Genomic DNA, 21,541 nt, shown 5'->3' with positions numbered 1-21,541 from the left:
TAAACTAGTACAAATCTTTCACCTAATAAGAATGTTGAGGTTTAATAATGTCTTTAAAACAATAGCAGAAGTACACTGAAGCTCCAAATTCAGTTCCAAACCTGGAAAGAAAAGGGGGAAATATTCCCCAAGGAAAATTATTTAACTAAATAATAAAGCTGTTAGCATGGGACTTCCCTGGTGATCCAGTGGTTAAGACTCCATTCTTCCTCTGCAGAGGCCATGGGTTCGATCCCTAGTTGGGAAAGTTTCACATACCATGCAGTGCGGTGTATATATATATATATATATATATATATATATATATATATATATATATATATTAGCAATTACTTAGGAATACTTTTAGTTGTAGGGTGAACTTTGCTGCTCTGGCAGTGTTAGCCTCCTCTTGGTTGGACTTAAGTAGAATAGGTCACGTACCTCTCAGGGGATGCAGGAACTCCATTGTCTGGGCCATGATTAGCTCACTCATAGAGCCAGTGCTTTAACTGTGATAAATATAATAATTCTGATATTTTTATCCTTGATGTGTTTTTTAATGTCTCTCAGCCAAGCCTGAGAAACAATATATTCTGAGCTATTCCAATAAAAATTTCAAATTCTTCTGAGTTATTTAAATTATTCTAATACAATGAAAAATCTGAAGAAATATTTACCCATGCAGTAAATAATCATCCTCATAATAAACCTACTCATACAAAAATTCATCAAGTGTAAAATCATTGGTATGATTCAAAGTTTCAATTCCAAAATACAACTCATTCATAGTAAAAGTCTTTGAAAAAGGTTAACTTCATGCTAAAGAGGTAAGAGGAAATAATTCACATGGAAAATTTTACTTAGTGCCTTGAATATACTTTTAAGTAGCTTAGTGTCTGCAAATTGTCGACAGCCGCTTGCTCTTGAAGGGAATTCATGCTTTGTCTTGACATGTCCTTTTACACTTTGAATCTCAAATGTCAAATGAACAGAAGCCTCCTTTCCCCTCATCTCTTTTTTTCATTAAAAAGCTGTAAAAAGATTTTTCAAGGCAAGACTAGTTTCAAACTAAGATTTATATCTTAGACTTAATTGAGACCATCGCTTGGTTCTTACTTTTCTGAATGCAATTTGATGTCAGTTCTCTTCCAGCTTATTTCCAAAATCAGAATCTGTCTGATGCCTCATACAAGAAAACATTTGCCAGAAGAGTTTTCTAAATTGCTCTAAAATGTAATGTTTTGAGGATGAGTAGAATATCAACCATCTAGTACTCATTTAGCACTCAAGCCTAAGCTCCACTTTAAAAAAGAGAGTTGATTGATTTTTTTTTTACTTTTAGGTGAGTTAGATAGGAAAGAACTTGAATTTTTAAATCTATTATTTAAATGTATTATATTTATAATAAAATATATTTTATGATACAGTTTAATAAATTTACATATGTAATACATATGTTACATATAAATTTATTTATATTAAATATATTTATAATAATTTAAATATAAAACATTTTACCTTCATTAACAGAATATTTATTAAATATTAAGCTATAGTATTTAATAATATAATTCCAACCTTAAGTCTAGGATGACATTAGAATGAACACAGGCAGTGTGTTCCTTAGGCACCATGGTGACCTCCATGGCACACCTTTTCATCTGTTTACATCTATCCTGGTCTCTGATGGATGAACTCCAAGACAGTTCTCAATCAATGTGTCCACTTCTGCCATATATATCCAAAACAGAGAGAGACCATGGGAAGTTGTATTTCAAAGATTTTTGAGGAGATTCCAGAGACCATAAAAGTCTGCAAGAACAACCTGTGTATGCTTGTAAGGAAAGGATGAGGGAGGCTGCATACATGATGTAGACAGTGGTTCCAGCCCTGGCTGGTATCAGAATTGCCTAGATAGTCTTGGAAAACACTGCATCTATTGACCTACCTCAATTAAAAGAATCAGACTCGGGGATGATCCTTCATGCTTCACTCTAGGATAAATGTTATTTTTAAATTTTTCTTAATTACATTATTTTACTAATCATTTACTGGTGCATAGGAAAGAAAGTCCCTCTTATATCACCACATAGTTGAAGGTCTAAGATCTGAAATTTCACTTAATTTCCTTTCACAATTCCCTAAACTTTTTCCATAAGCAAATATTTCCTTGTGTTATAACTTTCTCTGATGAATTTTTCTACAGGTATATTTAATTTGAATTTATGTTTGTGACACTTAAACATTTTATTTCATAATTACCGTAGCAAATTTATCAAAGGAAGAATTTTACTCCCTAATTTACATTAAGAAGAGATGCACATTAAAATTTTATCAATATTTCTTCCCATTAAAATTTTATTCTATTTTATTTTTTTAACATCTTTATTAGAGTATAATTGCTTTACAATGGTGTGTTAGTTTCTGCTTTATAACAAAATGAATCAGGTATACATATACATATGTCCATAGATCTCTTCCCTCCTGCATCTCCCTCCCTCCCACCTTCCCTACCCCAGCCCCCTAGGTGGTTATAAAGCACAGAGCTGATCTCCCTGTGCTATGCGGCTGCTTCCCACTAGCTATCTATTTTACATTTCATAGTGTATATATGTCCATGCCACTCTCTCACTTTGTCCCAACTTACCCTTCCCCCTCCCTGTATCCTCAAGTCCATTCTCTAGTAGGTCTGCATCTTTATTCCTGTCTTGCCCCTAGGTACTTCTGACAATTTTCTTTTCTTTTTTTAGGTTCCATATATATGTTTTAGCATACAGTATTTGTTTTGCTCTTTCTGACTTACCTCACTCTGTATAACAGTCTCTAGGTCCAGCCACCTCACTACAAATAACTCAGTTTCGTTCTGTTTTATGGCTGAGTAATATTCCATTGTATATATGTGCCACATGTTCTTTATTCATTCATCTGTTGATGGACACTTAGGTTGCTTTCATGTCCTGGCTATTGTAAATAGATCTTCAATGAATATTTTGGTACATGAATCTTTTTGAATTATAGTTTTCTCAGGGTATATGTCTGGTAGTGGGATTGCTGGGTCGTATGGTAGTTTTATTTTTAGTATTTAAGGAACCTCCATACTGTTCTCCATAGTGGCTGTATCAATTTAAATTCCCACCAACAGTGCAAGAGGGTTCCCTTTTCTCCACACGTTCTCCAGCATTTACTGTTTCTAGATTTTTTGATGATGGCCATTCTGACCAGTGTGAGATGATATCTCATTGTAGTTTAGGTTTGCATTTCTCTAATGATTAATGATGTTGAGCATTCTTTCATGTGTTTGTTGGCAATCTGTATATGTTCTTTGGAAAAATGTCTATTTAGGTCTTCTGTCCATTTTTGGATTGGGTTGTTTGTTTTTTTGTTATTGAGTTGCATGAGCTGCTTGTATGTTTTAGAGATTAATCCTATGTCAGTTGCTTCATTGGCAAATATTTACTCTCATTCTGAGGGTTGCCTTTTTGTCTTGTTTAAGGTTTCTTTTGCTGTGCAAAAGCTTTTGAGTTTAATTAGGTCCCATTTGTTTATTTTTGTTTTTATTTCCATTTCTCCAGGAGGTAGGTCAAAAAATATCTTGCTGTGATTTATGTCATATAGTGTTCTACCTATGTTTTCCCCTAAGAGTTTCATGCTGTCTGGCCCTATATTTAGGCCTTTAATCCATTTTGAGTTTATTTTTGTGTATGGTGTTAGGAAGTGTTCTAATTTCATTCTTTTACATGTAGCTGTCCAGTTTTCCCAGCACCACTTATTGAAGAAGCTGTCTTTTCTCCACTGTATATTGTTGCCTCCTTTACCAAAGATAAGTTTACCACAAGTGTGTAGGTTTATATCTGGGCTTTCTGTCCTGTTCCATTGATCTATATTTCTAGTTTTCTGCCAATCCCATACTGTTTTGATTACTGTAGCTTTGTACTATAGTCTGAAATCAGGGAGCCTGATTCCTGCAGCTCCTTTTTCCTTCTCAAGATTGCTTTGGTTACTCGGGGTCTTTGTGGTTTCCAAACAAATTGTGAAATTTCTTGTTCTAGTTCTGTGAAAAATGCCATTGGTAGTTTGATAGGGATTGCATTGAATCTGGAGATTGCTTTGTGTAGTAGAGTCATTTCACAATGTTGATTCTTCCAATCTAGGAACATGGTATATCTCTCCATCTATTTGTATCATCTTTAATTTCTTTCATCAGTGTTTTATAATTTTCTGCATACAGGTCTTCTGTCTCCTAAGTAGGTTTATTCCAAGATATTTTATTCTTTTTTGTTGCAGTAGTAAGTGGGAGTGTTTCCTTAATTTCTCTTTCAGATTTTTCATCATTATTGTAGAGGAAAGCAAGAGATTTCTGTGCATTAATTTTGTATCCTGCTACTTTACCAAATTCAATTGATTAGCTCTAGTAGTTTTCTGGTATCATCTTTAGGATTCTCTATGTATAGTATCATGTCATCTGCAAACAGTGACAGCTTTACTTCTTCTTTTCCAATTTGGATTCCTTTTATTTCTTTTTCTTCTCTGATTGTTGTGACTAGAATTTCCAAAACTATGTTGAATAGTAGTGGTGAGAGTGGGCAACCTTGTCTTGTTCCTGATCGTAGTGGAAATGGTTTCAGTTTTTCACCATTGAGGGTGATGTTGACTGTGGGTTTGTCATATATGGCCTTTATTATATAGAGGAAAGTTCCCTCTATGACTACTTTCTGGTGGGTTTTTATCACAAATGGGTGTTGAATTTTGTCAAAAGCTTTCTCTGCATCTATTGAGATGATCATATAGTTTTTCTCCTTAAATTTGTTAATATGGTGTATCATGTTGATTAATTTGCATATATGGAAGAATCCTTGCATTCCTGGGATAAACCCCACTTAATCATAGAGTATGATCCTTTTAATGTGCTGTTGGATTCTGTTTTCTAGTAATTTGTTGAGGAATTTTGCATCTATGTTCATCAGTGATATTGGACTGTAGTTTTCTTTCTTTGTGACATCTTTGTCTGGTTTTGGTACCAGGGTGATGGTGGCCTCATAGGATGAGTTTACGAGTGTTCCCCCCTCTGCTATATTTTGGAAGAGTTTGAGAAGGATAGTTTTTAGCTCTTCTCTAAATGTTTGATAGAATTTGCCTGTGAAGCCATCTGGTCCTGGGCTTTTGTTTGTTGGAAGATTTTTAATCACAGTTTCAATTTCAGTGCTTGTGATTGGTCTTTTCATATTTTCTATTTCCTCCTGGTTCAGTCTTGCAATGTTGTGCATTTCTAAGAATTTTTCCATTTCTTCCAGTCTGTCTATTTTATTGGCATGGAGTTGCTTGTTGTAATCTCTCATGATCATTTGTCTTTCTGCAGTGTCAGTTGTTACTTCTCCTTTTTCATTTCTGATTCTATTTATTTGAATCTTCTCCCTTTTTTTCTTGATAAGTCTGGCTAATGGTTTATCAATTTTATCTTCTCAAAGAACCAACTTTTAGTTTTATTGATCTTTGCTATCATTTCCTTCATTTCTTTCTCATTTATTTCTGATCTGATCTTTTGATTTCTTTCCTTCTGCTAACTTTGGGTTTTTTTTTCATCTTCTTTCTCTAATTTCTTTATGTGTAAGGTTAGGTTGTTTATTTTAGACGTTTCTTGTTTCTTAAGGTCCCATTAAAATTTTAAATAACAATTATTAGTGTTCATCATTAAAATACGAAACATAATATTGGTACTCAAGTTTATTCAATTCACCATTTTCATTTTTCTCTCCCCATTATAATAACTTCTTTTGGTTTCCCCATGTAATTCAAAGCAGAGCTATAGAAGTGGAGTTGTATTCTCTAGACTAATTCAGACCTCTGTGATTGAGTTTTTAGAGCATTATATATGAATATACCTCCCATAACTGTAATAATAGCTAGCATTTATGAACAATTACTATGTGCCAAGAACAGTGTTAAATCCTTGATTTAAATTTTCCTTTTTTATCTCCATTTCACAGATTAGGGACCTGAGATGTGGGAGTTTAAGTAACTGACTAAATTAATAAAAGTATCTTGTAAGTGTCAGAGTCTACGAGGGTGAAAGCAACTTCTAGAAGTACATATATATTAATAAGTGCTTTCAGACACTGTAGGGCAATGGACTGAAGTATACAATATTTAGTATTGATTTATTCATTAACATCATTTTATTGAACATAGTATTAAAATTAATGTAATAAGATATGCAGGGCTCTAGAAAAACTTGACCTTAAATTCTCACATGTCAACTGATACCATAGACAGTACATCATGCATATTTATCCCCTTTGGCAAGTGACTAAATTAAAGACACAAATTTGAATCATGGTTCTTATAGCAGATTACCTGTTGCCTAGTAGTCTCATAGGTGTTCATTATGTTCATTATCACCCTTTCCTTTTACTGAACAGGGTCAGAATAGACATTCATACATACTTTTGGACAATCTTATTCAAAATCATTTTCTTACAGGAGAATGGAGACATTTAGCTATAAATTAAAGTATCCCATCAGCAGAACTATTTGGGTTGCTTGTTTTCCCCACTTTATTTTAAGACAAATCTAAGGAAAGCAATATTTTCTTACTGCCATGCCAATTTTCCCATTTTGAGTAGTATTTCCTGAGTGATAGATCATTCTTTTGGAGAGAGTTTTTCTCAGTGCTCTAAAACTGAGTTCTAAATGCCTGATAAGTTTAAAACAAAGACTACTGAGCATCTGCCCTTGTAAAACAGAAGTTTGCAATAAAAAATGGATTCCACCTCAAAGTAGTTGAGAGAACAGGAAATGCTGCAGAACTACTGCACTGAGGCATAAAGAGAAGCTATTCCAGCCTCCGGACTTGAGAGCAGGACACATGCTTTCAAAACAAAAATTACTTCAGGCTTAAAAGTTTTTAAAAAAATAGGATCTGATGATCAATGAAAGAAAGAAGTATGTGCTAATGATTTTTTTGGACCAGATCAACTTGACCTTTCATTTTTCATGAAGTCCTCCAATAAATGTATTTACTGTTTTTCTCTCCCAGAACCCCTAACAATTATTTTGATTCCTGTGATTCAAGTGGCATTCTGAAAAGCTTTTATGAGGTGTAGAAGGGCAGAGGGAACAATTTTGTTCAATGAGTGACAGAAATATTCACTGGCTGCAAGCAAAGTAATAAAAGAAAATTGATGTCATCATTTAAAAATCTAACCCCATCCTATGTTTCTGGTCATGACTGCCTATGTGTGTGTGTGGTATTTTTTTCTTATCAAATACAGCATGATTTTTTCTAAACTATATGCCACATCTTCCAATGCTTTTTGATACTTTATAACATCAACCATAATGAGGCAGAAGTCCCTTAATAAAACATTTTAACATGTTAGTCAAAGGATTATGTAACAGATAAGTAAAAATATCTCTGTTGAGTCTTAATTAACTAAATGGCTAAAAATAATACATACATATTCTTATCAACAGTATATTATTATTAGAACATGTACTGTGACTCAGAATGATACTATCAGAAAGGGCAAGCATTAGTCTTAGTTAATCTGCTTCAAGATTTTTCAGCTTTGTGTTCAGAGAAGCAGTCAGTGTGAGCAGCAGAGAAATAAAAGTGAAATGAGAGAAAGGGGAAGAAGAGAAAGATTTTGGATACAGATTTAGAGAAAAAGGGGGAAGAAATACTGAATAGAGTAGATTGAAAAGAAACAGTACAAAAACGAGTAGACAGACTAGGAATACTGAAGCTGTGGTTCACAGGAATTTTTAAAACCAATCAGAGCACACTTTTACATGATGAGATAATCACTGTGTACCTTTTTAGATTTATATAGGATACAGGATTTCATATACATTCATTAATTAAATTTCTGAGATCAGAAAACAGCCTAGAGAGCATTTTAGTTGTCTTTTTAAGGTAAATAGCCTTATTGCTGAGGAAATGATGAATCAATGGTAGGTTATGACTTTGAATATGGTTTAAAAGGACTGAAAATACTGTCTTGGAAGACCTTGTTAATTTGAATTAAAAATCAATCAGAGAATTGAGATTTAAAAAATTTAGACATATACTCACCCAACAGACAGGAAAGGCTCCTTTGACTCAAGTCTATGAAAAAAGATACGAAAAATTTATTTTAATATAACAATTTGCTGTACACTTAAAATTGCTTTTATATGAATCTGACAGAATTTTTTTACCTGTTTGGATGAAAATGCACAATTTGGCACTAGTAAAAAAGCTATAAATAATATATTAAGAGATAATCTGGACTAATTCAAATTCTGGCTGGATTAATGCAGAGGCTAAATAAAATGAGAGAGACATGGAATGGAAACATAGCATTTAATTAAGATAATACTATTGTTAGTCTAATTCTGATTTGCACTCTCTACATTTACTTATTTTTTAAAGCAATTTGTATAATTTTGGATACATCTATTTATAGTTGTAGTAGTGAAACAATTTATATTTGGTTAAATATTGACTGAATAATTTGTTTCCAGTAAATATTTTGTAATGAAGAAAGAAGCAGCATACCATTCATGGTCATTTATTGGTAGCAAAACAACTTAGGGCAAGGGTAGCCAGGTCACAGATTAGGGTTCTCTTGCCTCCTCTGTGTCTCCAAAGAACCAGGTATTCTTTGTACCTCCTAACATATTAAAGGAAAATTGTAATCCTGAAGCTTCTGGCTAGTTGTGACATCTTAAGCAAACCACTAAAAACCTTCTGGGTCTTACTTTCTCCACTATAAATTAGGCTAGGATTGCTTCCAGCTAATTTACTGATTTCATAAATTAACTATATCTTTGCAAAAGGTAAATTAATCAGGAAATGATCCACTGCTAAACATTTCCTAATTAATAATTAAGGAGACCAGTTGGTAGGTGTAAGTTTTTAAACTTATGATTGTGGGTTAAATATAGGCAAATGCTGAGGACATTTTAATCTAAACCTTAGTGTTTAAAATTTTTAAGAAGCTTTCATGTTTTACACTATTTTATTAATATATAAATAGTTGTAGGAAAATGGCAAGGAATTTAATTCTGCAAAAAACATTTACTGAGCACCAGCTGATTATGCTTTGACATGGAAAACTGATGAGACTACCTTAGAATTAAGTCAAAAGATTTTACTTTTATATGAGTCTAAACAATGAAGACAATGACTCCTTTTTTTGTCCTATTTCATTCTGTGTATATTAAAAATGGCTTAGAATAGCCTCATCCACTAGAGGGCAGACAGCAGAAGCAAGAAGAACTACAATCCTTCAGCCTATAGAATGAAAAACACATTCACAGAAAGATAGACAAGATGAAAAAGCAGACGGCTATGTACCAGATGAAGGAACAAGATAAAACCCCAGAAAAACAACTAAATGAAGTGGAGATAGGCAACCGTCCAGAAAAAGAATTCAGAATAATGATAGTGAAGATGATACAAGACCTTGGAAAAAGAATGGAAGCAAAGATTGAGAGGATGAGAGAAATGTTTAACAAAGATCTAGAAGAATTAAAGAACAAACAAACAGAGGTTAACAACACAAAAACTGAAATGAAAATTACACTAGAAGGAATCAATGGCAGAATAACTGAGGCAGAAGAAGGGATAAGTGACCTAGAAGACAGAATGGTGGAATTAACAGCTGTGGAACAGAATAAAGAAAAAGAATGAAAAGAAATGAAGACAGACTAAGAGACTTCTGGGACAACATTAAATGCACCAACATTTGTATTATAGGGGTTCCAGAAGGAAAAGAGAGAGACAAAGCACCCAAGAAAATATTTGAAAAGATTATAGTCGAAAACTCCCCTGACATGGGACAGGAAATAGCCACCCAAGTCAAGGAAGCACAGAGAGTCCCATACAGAATAAACCCAAGGAGAAACATGCCAAGACACATAGTAATCAAATTGACAAAACTAAAGACAAAGTACTGAAAGCAGCAAGGGAAAAATGAAAAATAACATACAAGGGAACTCCCATAACGTTAACAGGAGATTTCTCAGCAAAAACTCTACAAGAAAGAAGGGAGTGGCATGATGTACTTAAAGTGATGAAAGGGAAGAACCTACAACCAAGATTACTCTAGCCTGCAAGGATCTCATTCAGATTCAATGGAGAAATCAAAAGCTTTACAGACAAGCAAAAGCTAAGAGAATTCAGCACCACCAAACCAGCTCTACAACAAATTCTAAAGGAACTTCTCTAAGTGGGAAACACAACAGAAGAAAAGGACCTACAAAAACAAATCCATAACAATTAAGAAAATGATAATAGGAACATACATATCGATAATTACCTTAAATGTGAATGGATTAAATGCTTCAACCAGGACACAAGCTTGCTGAGTGGATACAAAACCAAGATCCATATATATATGCTGTCTACAAGAGACCCACTTCAAACCTAGGGACACATTCAGACTGAAAGTGAGAGGTGGAAAAAAATATTCCATGCAAATAGAAATCAAAAGAAAGCTGGAGTATCAATACTCATGTCAGGTAAAATAGACTTTAAAATAAAGAATGTTACATAAGACAAGGAAGGACACTACATAATGATCAAGGGATCAATCCAAGAAGATATAACAATTAAAAATATATATGCACCCAACATAGGAGCACCTCAATACATAAGGCAACTGCTAACAGATATAAAAGTGGAAATAGACAGTAACACAATAATAGTGGGGGACTTTAACACCTCACTGACACCAATGGAAAGATCAGCCAAACAGAAAATTAATAAGGAAACACAAGGTTTAAATGACACAAGAGACCAGATAGATATAATTGATATTTATAGGACATTCCATCCAAAATCAACAGATTACATGTTCTTCTCAAGTGCGCATGGATCATTCTCCAGGATAGATCACATCTTGGGTCACAAATCAAGCCAGTAAATTTGAGAATATTGAAATCATATCAAGCATCTTTTATGATCACAACACTATGAGATTAGAAATCAATTAAAGGGAAAAACCATAAGAAACACAAACACATGGAGGCTAAACAATAGGTTACTAAATAACCAAGAGATTACTGAAGAAATCAAAGAGGAAATCAAAAAATACCTAGAGACAAATGACAATGAAAACACGATGACCCAAAATCTATGGGATGCAGCAAAAGCAGTTCTAAGAGGGAAGTTTATACCAATACAATCCTACCTAAATTAACAAGAAAAATCTCAGATAAACAAACTAACCTTACAACTAAAGGAACTAGAGAAAGAAGAACAAATAAAACTCATAGTTAGCAGAAGGAAAGAAATCATAAAGATCAGAGCAGAAATAAATGAAATAGAAACAAAGAAAACAAGAGCTAAGATCAATAAAACTAAAAGCTGGTTCTTTGAGAAGATAAACAAAATTGATAAACCATTAGCTAGACACATCAAGGAAAAAGATGGAGAGGACTCAAATCAATAAAGTTAGAAATGAGAAAGGAGAAGTTACAACAGACACCACAAAAATACAAAGCATCCTAAGAGACTACTACAAGAAACCTATGCCAATAAAATGGACAACCTGGAATAAATGGGTAAATTCTTAGAAAGGTATAACCTTCCTAGACTGAACCAGGAAAAAATAGAAAATATGAACAGAACAGTCACAAGTAATGATATTGAAACTGTGATTAAAAATCTTCCAACAAACAAAAGTTCAGGACCAGATGGTTTCACAGGTGAATTCTATCAAACATTTAGAGAAGAGCTAACACCCATTCTTCTCAAACTCTTGCAAAACACTACAGAGGAAGGAACACTCCCAAATTCATTCCATGAGGACACCATCACTCTGATACCAAAACCAGACAAAGATACTACAAAAAAAGAAAAGTACAGACCAATATCACTGATGAATATAGAATCAAAAATCCTAAGCAAAATACTAGCAAACAGAATCTAACAGCACAATAAAAGGATCATACACCATGATCAAGTGAGATTTATCCCAGGGATGCAAGGATTCTTCAACATACGCAAATCAATCAATGTGATAAACCATATTAATAAATTGAAGGATAAAAACCATATAATAACCTCAATAGATGCAGAAAAAGCTTTTGACAAATTTCAACACCCATTTATGATAAAAATTCTCCAGAAAGTGGGCATAGAGGGAACCTACCTCAACATAATAAAGGCCATATATGACAAACCAACAGCAAACATCATTTTTTATGGTGAAAAGCTGAAAGCATTTCCACTAAGATCAGGAACAAGACAAGGATGTCCACTCTCACCACTATTATTTAACATAGTTTTGGAAGGCCTAGCCATGGCAATCAGAGAAAATAAAGAAATAAAAGGAATCCAAATTGGAAAGGAGAATTAAAACTGTCACTGTTTGCAGATGACATACTATACATAGAGAATCCTAAAGATGCCACCAGAAAACTACTAGAGTTAATCAATGAGTTTGGTAAAGTAGTAGGATACAAAATTAATGCACAGAAATCTCTGACACTCCTATACACTAATGAAGAAAAATCTGAAAGAGAAATTAAAGAAACACTCCCATTTACCATTGCAACAAAACGAATAAAATACCTAGGAACCTACATACCTACACACCTACATACCTACGTACATACCTAAACCTACATAGGGAGACAAAAGACCTGTAGGCAGAAAACTATAAGACAATGTTGAAAGAAATTAAAGATGATACGAACAGATGGAGAGATACACTGTGTTCTTGGGTTAGAAGAATCAATATTGTGAAAATAACTATACTACCCAAGACAATCTACAGATTCAATGCAATCCCTATCAAATTACCAATGGCATTTTTCACACAACTAGAACAAAAATCTTAAAAATGGTATGGAGACACAAGAGACCTTGAATAGCCAAAACAGTCTTGAGTGAGAAAGACAGAGTTAGAGGAATCAGACTCCCTGACTTCAGACTATACTACAAAGCTACAGTAATCAAGACAATATGGTACTGCCACAAAAACAGAAATATAATTCAAAGGAACAGGATAGAAAGCAGAGAGATAAACCCACGCACCCATGGTCAGCTAATCTATGACAAAGCAGGCAAGGATATACCATGGAGAAATGACAGTCTCTTCAGTAAGTGGTGCTGGGGAAACTGGACAGCTACATGCAAAAGAATGAAGTTAGAACACTCCCTAACACCATACACAAAAGTAAACTCAAAATGGATTAAAGACCTAAATGTAAGGCCAGACACTGTAAAATTCATAGAGGTAAACATGGGCAGAATACCCTATGACATAATTCTCAGCATAATCCTTTTTGACCACCTCCTAGAGAAATGGAAATACAAACAAAAATTTTAAAATGTGACCTAATGAAACTTAAAAGCTTTTGCAAACAAAGGAAACTATAAACAAGATAAAAAGACAACCCTCAAAATGGGAGAAAATATTTGCAAATGAATCAACAGACAAAAGATTAATCTCCAAAATATATAAAGAGCTCATGCAGCTCAATATTAAAAAAATGAACAATCCAATCCAAAAATGGGCAGAAGACCTAAATAGATATTTCCCCAATGAAGACATAAAGATGGCCAAGAAGCACATGAAAAGCTGCTCAACGTCACTAATTATTAGAGAAATGCAAGACAAAACTACAATGAGGTATATCACCTCATACCAGTTAGAGTGGGCATCATCAGAAAATCTACAAACAATAAACACTGGAGAGGGTGTAGAGAAAAGGGAACCCTCTTGCACTGTTGGTGGGAATGTAAGTTGATACAACCACTATGGAGAACAGTATGGCAGTTCCTTAAAAAACTAAAAATAGAATTACCATATGACCCAGCAATCAAACTTCTGGGCATTTACCCAGAGAAAACCATAATTAAAAAAGACACATACACCCCAATACTCATTGCAGCACTCTTTACAATAGCCAGGTCATGGAACCAACCTATATGCCCATCGACAGACAAATGGATAAAGAAGATGTGGTACATATATACAATGGAATATTACTCAGCCATAAAAAGGAACAAAATTGGGTCATTTGTAGAGACATGGATGAATCTAGAGCCTGTCTTACAGAGTGAAGTAAGTCAGAAAGAGAAAAACAAATATTGCATATTAACACATATATGTGGAACCTAGAAAAATGGTATAGATGAAGTGGTGTGCAGGGCAGAAATTTAGATACAGATGTAGAGAACAAACGTATGGACACCAAGGAGGGAAAGCAGTGGAGTGTGGGGGTGGTGGTGTGATGAACTGGGAGATTGGGATTGACATGTATACACTGATGTGTATAAAATGGATGACAACCTGCTGTTTAAAAAAAATGAATAAAATAAAATTCAAAAAAATAAAAAATGGCTTATTAGAAATATGCCTTGGTCCATTTACAGGCTGAGCTGATATGGTTCTCTGCCCAATGTCCTGCTGCTTTGGGTGAACAATTATAGCAGGGAGAGACTCTTTTAGGGAGCAGCTGCCCTATCAAACCCTCTAAACAGCAGCATATAAGGAAGAAGCAGAGAAAACTAATAGTTCATGTTAAGAGTTGGAGGCATATATTTATGTAACCTTTCTTCTCCTGAATTCCAATATTATTCCTGCCTCCATGTAAATTATTGGCCATATTGTGTGCTTGTTTTTCCCATACATTTATGATATGGATAGGTAAACAGATCTAAGAGAAAAATACTGAAGGTAAATAGTGAAATATGTTTGGATATGCTTGTTTTATAAGACACGACTAGTGCCAAATGATGAAAATAAATTACCTTGAAGAAATGAGGGGGGTTCTATATAATGTGATGCAGAAGATGGTTAACTTATTTGGAACATCAACATGATGATTATATAATTTCTCCCTTATTTTTCCATCTAATAACACTTGAGAAATAGCTAACATGAGGGTATGAATAGAATACCTTCTCCCCATGTTTGCCAGTAATTCAGCCTAACATCAGTCAGACTTCAGTGCATGTGTGTGATTTTCTTGTGTAAGGCGCTGGCCTCCAGTCACCTAGTTCTCCATTTCTCATGGCCTACACTGGCCCCCTTGCCTCTCACTGCTGCATGCTTCTTAGTGGCATTGAATAATATAGTAAACAAATTTTAAAACATTTAATGTATGACTCCCCTTTCATCCTGCACATCTTAATTAGCAATGTCTGGTCAATTTTTCCTTTATGTTCCTCTTATCTCTCTCTTCACTCAGTTTCCAGGCTAGTTCTCATCACCTATCCCAGCCTAGCTGGTCTCCCCCAATGTAATTTCTTTGTTCAGAGTTGCTCCAACTTGATACACTGGACTCACACTAAGCTTCCTTCCATGCTGCCACCCACACTACTTGCTTAGAAACTGCATTTGTGCTGCTCTCCTTACGGGCATCATGATCAACATGAATAGAGGCAAGACCCACCATTTGCCTTTCCCTGTGCAATTACTAGAATGCTGAGTTCAGAATGTATTTGAAGTAATATTTATTGATTGATTTTCCCTTTTTTTCTGAAGTAAGTAGCTGTTGGATTAGAGCATATAGGTACATATGTTGCCCCACTGACCCCAGTGATTTATATGGTTAGTCTTACTATCTACTTAGTTGTCTCCTTCGACTTTTACCACTTGACTCACCATTTCAACCATCTCCTTCCAATTGCTCAATATAAGATCTCAGAAGAGAATCCAAAGTTTTCAAAATGATGTTGGATAGAATTCTGACTGATGTTCTATAAACCAGGGGTTTGCAAACTCCAGTCTATAGGCCAAATCCTGCTCACCACCTGATTTTACACAACCTGAAGCTAAGAGCGTTTTTTACATTTTTTAATGTTTGGAAAATATCAAAAGAAGAATAATATTTTGTGAGTCATGAAAATTATATGTAATTCAAATTTCAGTGTCCATACATAAAGTTCATTGGGACACAGTCATGCTCATTCATTTATATATTGTTTAAGACTGTTTTTGTGCTACAGTAGTAAGTTGAGTCATTGTAACAGGGACTAAATGTCCACAATCTTAAAATATTTATTATATCATCTTTACAGAAAAAAAAGTGCCATCACTTGAAATATGATTATATTATGGGAAGGAATTGGAAACAATTTCTCAAAAGTGGCACTCTTTATTTTTTTGCCTATCAAGATATTCTCCCAGACTTCAAAGTTCAGAATAATTTGAATTCCTTCTCTACACCACCAATTCAGTCTCTGACCCTACTGACAGATTAATTCCCCTAAGTGCTGTTTTCATGTCACCACCTTTCTTGATGATTTCAATAACTACAGAATGATGCCCAAACTTTTCAGCAGTCATTTGAAAGCTCTTCACAAACATGCCCCACACCAACTTTCTATGTTATTCTTTATCACTTCTATTATGAACTACTTTATTCCAGGAAATTTGTCTATATATAGCCCAAACAAATCTGGTTTAGCTTTGCTTTGGTGTCTTTAAATTTTGTTTCTATACTGGAATATTGTTTTTTTTCCTTCTTTTCCCTATCAAACTCTATTTATCTTTTGAGTTTATCTAACTTAAAAAGCCATTCCTGACACCTTCATCTTATAGGGACAATCTTGTCTCTAAACTTCTATTATTTATTATCTCCATCACTATGCTATAGTCTCAAGACAATAGTCCTTGTTAAAAAGGTAATTTAGAGTTTAATTAAGATTGGTAAGAATGTTAAACTTGCCTCTCTGCTTGGATAAGAAGCTCCTGACGGTTCTTTGTTAAGTTTTCCAATGGGCCCAGGAGGGAGATGTCTGCTGATGCTCTATGAGCTGAGCAGAAAGGCAAGGTATTGTGCATTAGTCACTGTAAGTCATGAAGACAAGCATTTTCAGTGGTGACATGGAGCAGGAAATCTTGGTCCCCACAGAGGTGATCTTGATGGCCATGACTATGACAAAGATAGGTAGTTAACTCTAAGGGCTGAAACTGCTTGAATCTATGAAAAGCTCATTTTTGTAATTTTTGTTCTGAAAAGTGAAAAAAAATGTAAAAGAAGAAAACTACTAGGAGAAACATCCTTTTGGAGAAAATTGTTTATCAATTTGATCCTTAGAAACAGGTGATTACATTGTGATATGCCCAGAGACAACTTTTCTGAGTTTTTTTTTTATAAGGTAATTGTTCTGCAAAGTAAATGATTGATTTTATCCTTCTTGGGATTTTCTTTTAACATGAAATAGGTAGTGAATTTAATAATTCTTCATTCAGGACCCGTTAGAATTAAGAGTAGAATAAGGTAAACAAATCACAGCCTTTAGAAAAATAAGACACAGTAGAGAAATAAAATAAAATGAGAAATGAAGATCAATATTTGTGGCTAAAGGATTTATTATACTTTGTATTTAACAAGAACAAAACACTAAACCAAGTTGATTAAGGGCCAGGCATTACTCAAAGTGCTTTATAAACATTGACTTATTTAAACATCATGGTACCTCTGAGGTAGATCTCATTTTTCAGAGGAGGAACCTGATACCCAAAGATGCTAACTATCTTGCACAAGGTCACACAGCTGAAGAATGGTTGAAGTAGGAGCTGAATTTAGGCAATCTGGCTCCAGAGTTCTTGTGGTCATGTCTTGCATGGTGTGCTGCCTCACATCTGTTTATTTATTTTGTTTGTTTTATTTTGTTTGCATGTGCCTTATGGCATGTCCTCTCTTTATACATTCTGTGTTCTACTGAGAAGTCGTATTTGATTTCAAATGTCTTCAAATAATGGATATTCACAAACTTAAGTCTGCCGGCATCACACAATTTGTTTATGCATGGCTATATCCACTCACCATACAACTCCAATTGTAGGTACCTTTAACTTAACATGCCCCAAATGAAATTAATCAACTTCTTTTCTAATTCTGCTCTTCTTTATCCCTAACTGAAGGGCATAATCAGCCATCCAGATAATCAAACTAGAAAGATTAGAATCTTTCTCATTAACTCCTTTCTAGCAACACTCACTTTCAGTAGATTCTCCTAGTTCTGTTGTTTCTATTGCCAAAAGTCCTCTTCATTCTGTTCTTCCCTCCCTATTATTATCAGAGGTCAAGTGGTCATCAACTTTTATGTGGGCTATTAGAATAATCTCCTCTGTGACCTTCCTTCTTCAGTATTTCTTTGGAATAACCATATCTACTAGCAGAACTATCTTTCTACTGTACAAATGTGATCATGTAATTCCCTTCATTACAAATATCTGAGTGCTTCTAGGAAATATTCCCTTATAAGGCACCATAGGTTGATTAGGAGTGCTTCATAACTGCTCCCATAATAGTCTCCTGTAACACTCAATCATGATGTATTAAAAACTGCAAGCATATTTTCCAGGCTCCCCATTAAGACTGTATACTCCTTGAAGGTAAGAGCTCACTGTATTTCAAATACTTAGAATCATGTCTACTTCATAAGGGGATCCTGGTAATGATTTTGTCAGATGAACTTTCCCTGCCTTGCTCCCTCACCCCTACTTCCATTATTTGCCTACAGAATAAACCCTTTAATATAACTAAAAATTCATTCAAAATCTGATTCTAGGGTACCTTACCAGCATTTTGTCTGCTACTACTTCAGCCTACAGATTCTATGCTCCAACCAAGCTGAGTCAACTGCTCACTGTCAAGTGACATCCTGCTTTCTCACATCCCTGTGCCTTGGCATATACTGGGTTTTGGCAGAAACGACTTCAAGTACCTTGTTTTTGCAAAGCTAGTGTTTTTTTTTTTTATGAATGCAAAGTGACATAACTATGATCCCCTACTATATTTATAGGATTTTGTAGTTAAAATTACGGAGCAGCAACACTACCATCTGATCTATTCTCTTTAGCAATGATAGCCCACGTGTGACCTACATTTAAGATGGATGTACCAAAGGGCTGAAAATGCAGTGTCCAGAATCAGACTACCAGATTCTGGTCCTGACACTACCACCTTCTGGCTGCACAGCCTTGGATAAGTAAGGCACTTTTCCTTGTGCCTCAATGACCTCATCTACAAAATGGAGGTAATAATAGACCTGACTCTTAGGGGTGTAGAGAGAATTAGGTAAATAACTAAATACATCAGATACAGGAAGTCCAGGTTGGGGAAAAAGTAGTTGTAGCAGTTGTATATTAATGAGTCACATTGGGGTATGCTGGGGAAGATATGCTGGAGGCAGAGGTGGAACTGTAGGCCTAGAACTCAGGGAGGACATCTGGGGAAATACAGGTTTAGGAGTCATGTCATCAACCCATAGTTAGTATGTGACATCATAGGAGAGAATGAGGGCCCCCGAAAGAGTGTGTAGAATGGGAAGAAAATGGTTTTAGAGAGAATATAGGGGGTCACTAACAGGCTTCCAGACGTAGATGCAAAGTTCAGAAAGGGGCAGGAGAACTGTTTAGCCATTGGTACTAATCTGTAACTGGAATAGCACCCAGCACATAGCTGATGTCCACCTGTGTGGGCTGAGTGAACAAATCTGTGCCTGGATCTGTCACCAGTCTTTAATCTGTTCTGTGGGATAGGAGTAAATAAAAAAAGAAAAGATTTCTCTCTGGCAGTAGCTCATGTGTGCTTAACCTAAGCTAGAAAGGAGGAAAAATGAAGGAGGATTACATTCTTAGATATACATCAGAGTCTAGTTTGAAATCTAGTGATGTTTGAAATATAGTTTGTCAACCCATGAATGAATGAATTAACCCATTAAAGGGATGGAAAACCTTTTATCGTTACATACTTTTTTTTTCTCAAAAAGAATTGATCTTCATCTGCATTTCAAATAATATTTTAAAGACAAACATGATTGCAGGCATTTTATGTAAAGAACAGTGTGGCTGACTCCTATCTGTCCCATCACTCTCTCCAGGAACGCTGGGAGAGTCTAATGATGATCACCACAGCCAGAGCTTAGTATGTGCTAGAAACTATGCCAGGCCCTGTATACATGTAATTTTGACAATAGCAGATGAGAAAATAAGTTCAGAAAGACAAAGTAATTTGCCCAAAGTCATAGAGCAAAGTTATGGAGTCTAAATTCAATCACAGACTTGACTCCAAAGTCTATACCCTTAACCTCTGCTCTATCCTCTAAGAAATGGGAAAAAACACAATAAATGCTACACACTGGCTGGGCCTCTGGTCTATCTGGCCCCACACAAGGCAGGGTGTGGTCCAGGTTATTGTGAGTTAACACTTGCTAACCAATTACTCTTTATTTATGGAGTAACTTGATATTCTATTTTACGAATAGCTTAATAACCTTTTTAAGAATTATAGGAATCTTATTTTGATACTTAAAATGTAGCCTAAATTTCTTCATTAGCCATTTGTAATCTAAACACATCCACATGACATTTTCATCATTCCAAGGTCCTCTAATTTAAACAGGCTTTGTTTTCAAAGTACGTGTTTAAATATGAGCAAAAAATTATGATTTTGATCAAAGATAAGTACTTGTAAGGTGATTCTTAGATGCTGTCCTTTACTGAACATTAAAAAATAAAACAATTCTGTCAGCATGCTTAAAAATTCATTTATCACCAAAAGGTAAAAAAATGAAACAAAACAAAACAAAACAAACACACAAGAGTCTTCTTTACGTAAGAGGAACCGGATATTCATAGGTGAGTTCTCTGACATTCAGTGAACATCAGAATCTGTCTATGGTACTTATTCTTTTGGATCTTCTCTCCTCACCTAACAAGAAAAAATAAAAGCAAAGGCAGCCCAGTCTTCTGTGCCGACTGACCAGGGCCCGGATGCCTAGGAGCCCTTGCTGTGGGGAGCAATACAAGAGGCTTGTTAGGAAGGACAACCTCCTTGGTGCCCGGCTTGGGAAGGAGAGCTGGGCTGCGCAGGCGCCAACCTCATCTCCATCTGCCCAAAGAAGTCTGAGTTCACATCATCGGTCAGTGTCTTCGGTGGAACAAGAGTTCAGGACGCTGTGGTCCACTGATCATAAGCAGCACTCAGAGCATTCTCGTGCCAACCATGGTGCTTTTCCAGGGGTGGCTACCTACAATGGTGTAATGTTAGAATAGATGCTCAAGGATTATCCCATGTGTGGCCTTTTGCTGTGTCCTGTCAACCACACTGAGAAATTTGTGGTAAAGCAGAGTTCCGGGATGGGACTGCAATGGGATACTCTGGGGTGGCTAAGAATGGGAACTATCATTTCCTTAAAAGCTTGTATGCTCTAAACCTGAGAGGTCAAATAAGCTTTAATGTTCATGTCAATGTGGACTAATTGATGGTGGCTGCTGGGAACAACATGTTGACAAGAATTCTAAAACCTATTTAGGTCTCAGAATGTAACGGTGCTATAATTAACCTATGTCTGTGATAGAAATAGGAAGAAAAAGGAGAAGAATGGTGTCCAAATATGAATTTACCAAACTTGTGTTAATAGAAGGCACAGAAATTTGCTCAAACTTACAAAAGGAATAAAGAGGTATAAAGTCTGCAGTGAAACCTAGATTTCTAGACATATACCAATGTGTACAAATAATAATGTATACCTAATGTCACATATATAGTAATAGCCAATATTCTGAATCTGACACACTACTTAAGCATTTTGATACATTTACTC

General features: G+C 35.1%; 1 protein-coding gene across 18 annotated transcripts in view; it reads right to left on the bottom strand.

The window, feature by feature from the left end:
• The window catches only part of RALYL (RALY RNA binding protein like), an 832,931-nt gene that overhangs the window by 136,840 nt on the left and 674,550 nt on the right, over nt 1-21,541 (bottom strand). For all 18 annotated transcript variants that reach the window (XM_067018139.1, XM_067018137.1, XM_067018142.1 and 15 more), the window contains one exon: nt 8,054-8,086. In XM_067018139.1, the coding sequence (XP_066874240.1) occupies nt 8,054-8,086 (33 nt within the window). The remainder of the gene's footprint in view (nt 1-8,053; nt 8,087-21,541) is intronic.

The sequence above is a fragment of the Kogia breviceps genome, chromosome 17, assembly GCF_026419965.1.
Source record: "Kogia breviceps isolate mKogBre1 chromosome 17, mKogBre1 haplotype 1, whole genome shotgun sequence".
Classification (NCBI taxonomy): Eukaryota; Metazoa; Chordata; class Mammalia; order Artiodactyla; family Physeteridae; genus Kogia; species Kogia breviceps.
Note: the sequence above shows the minus strand (reverse complement) of the source record. Positions and strands in the feature narration are given on the sequence as shown.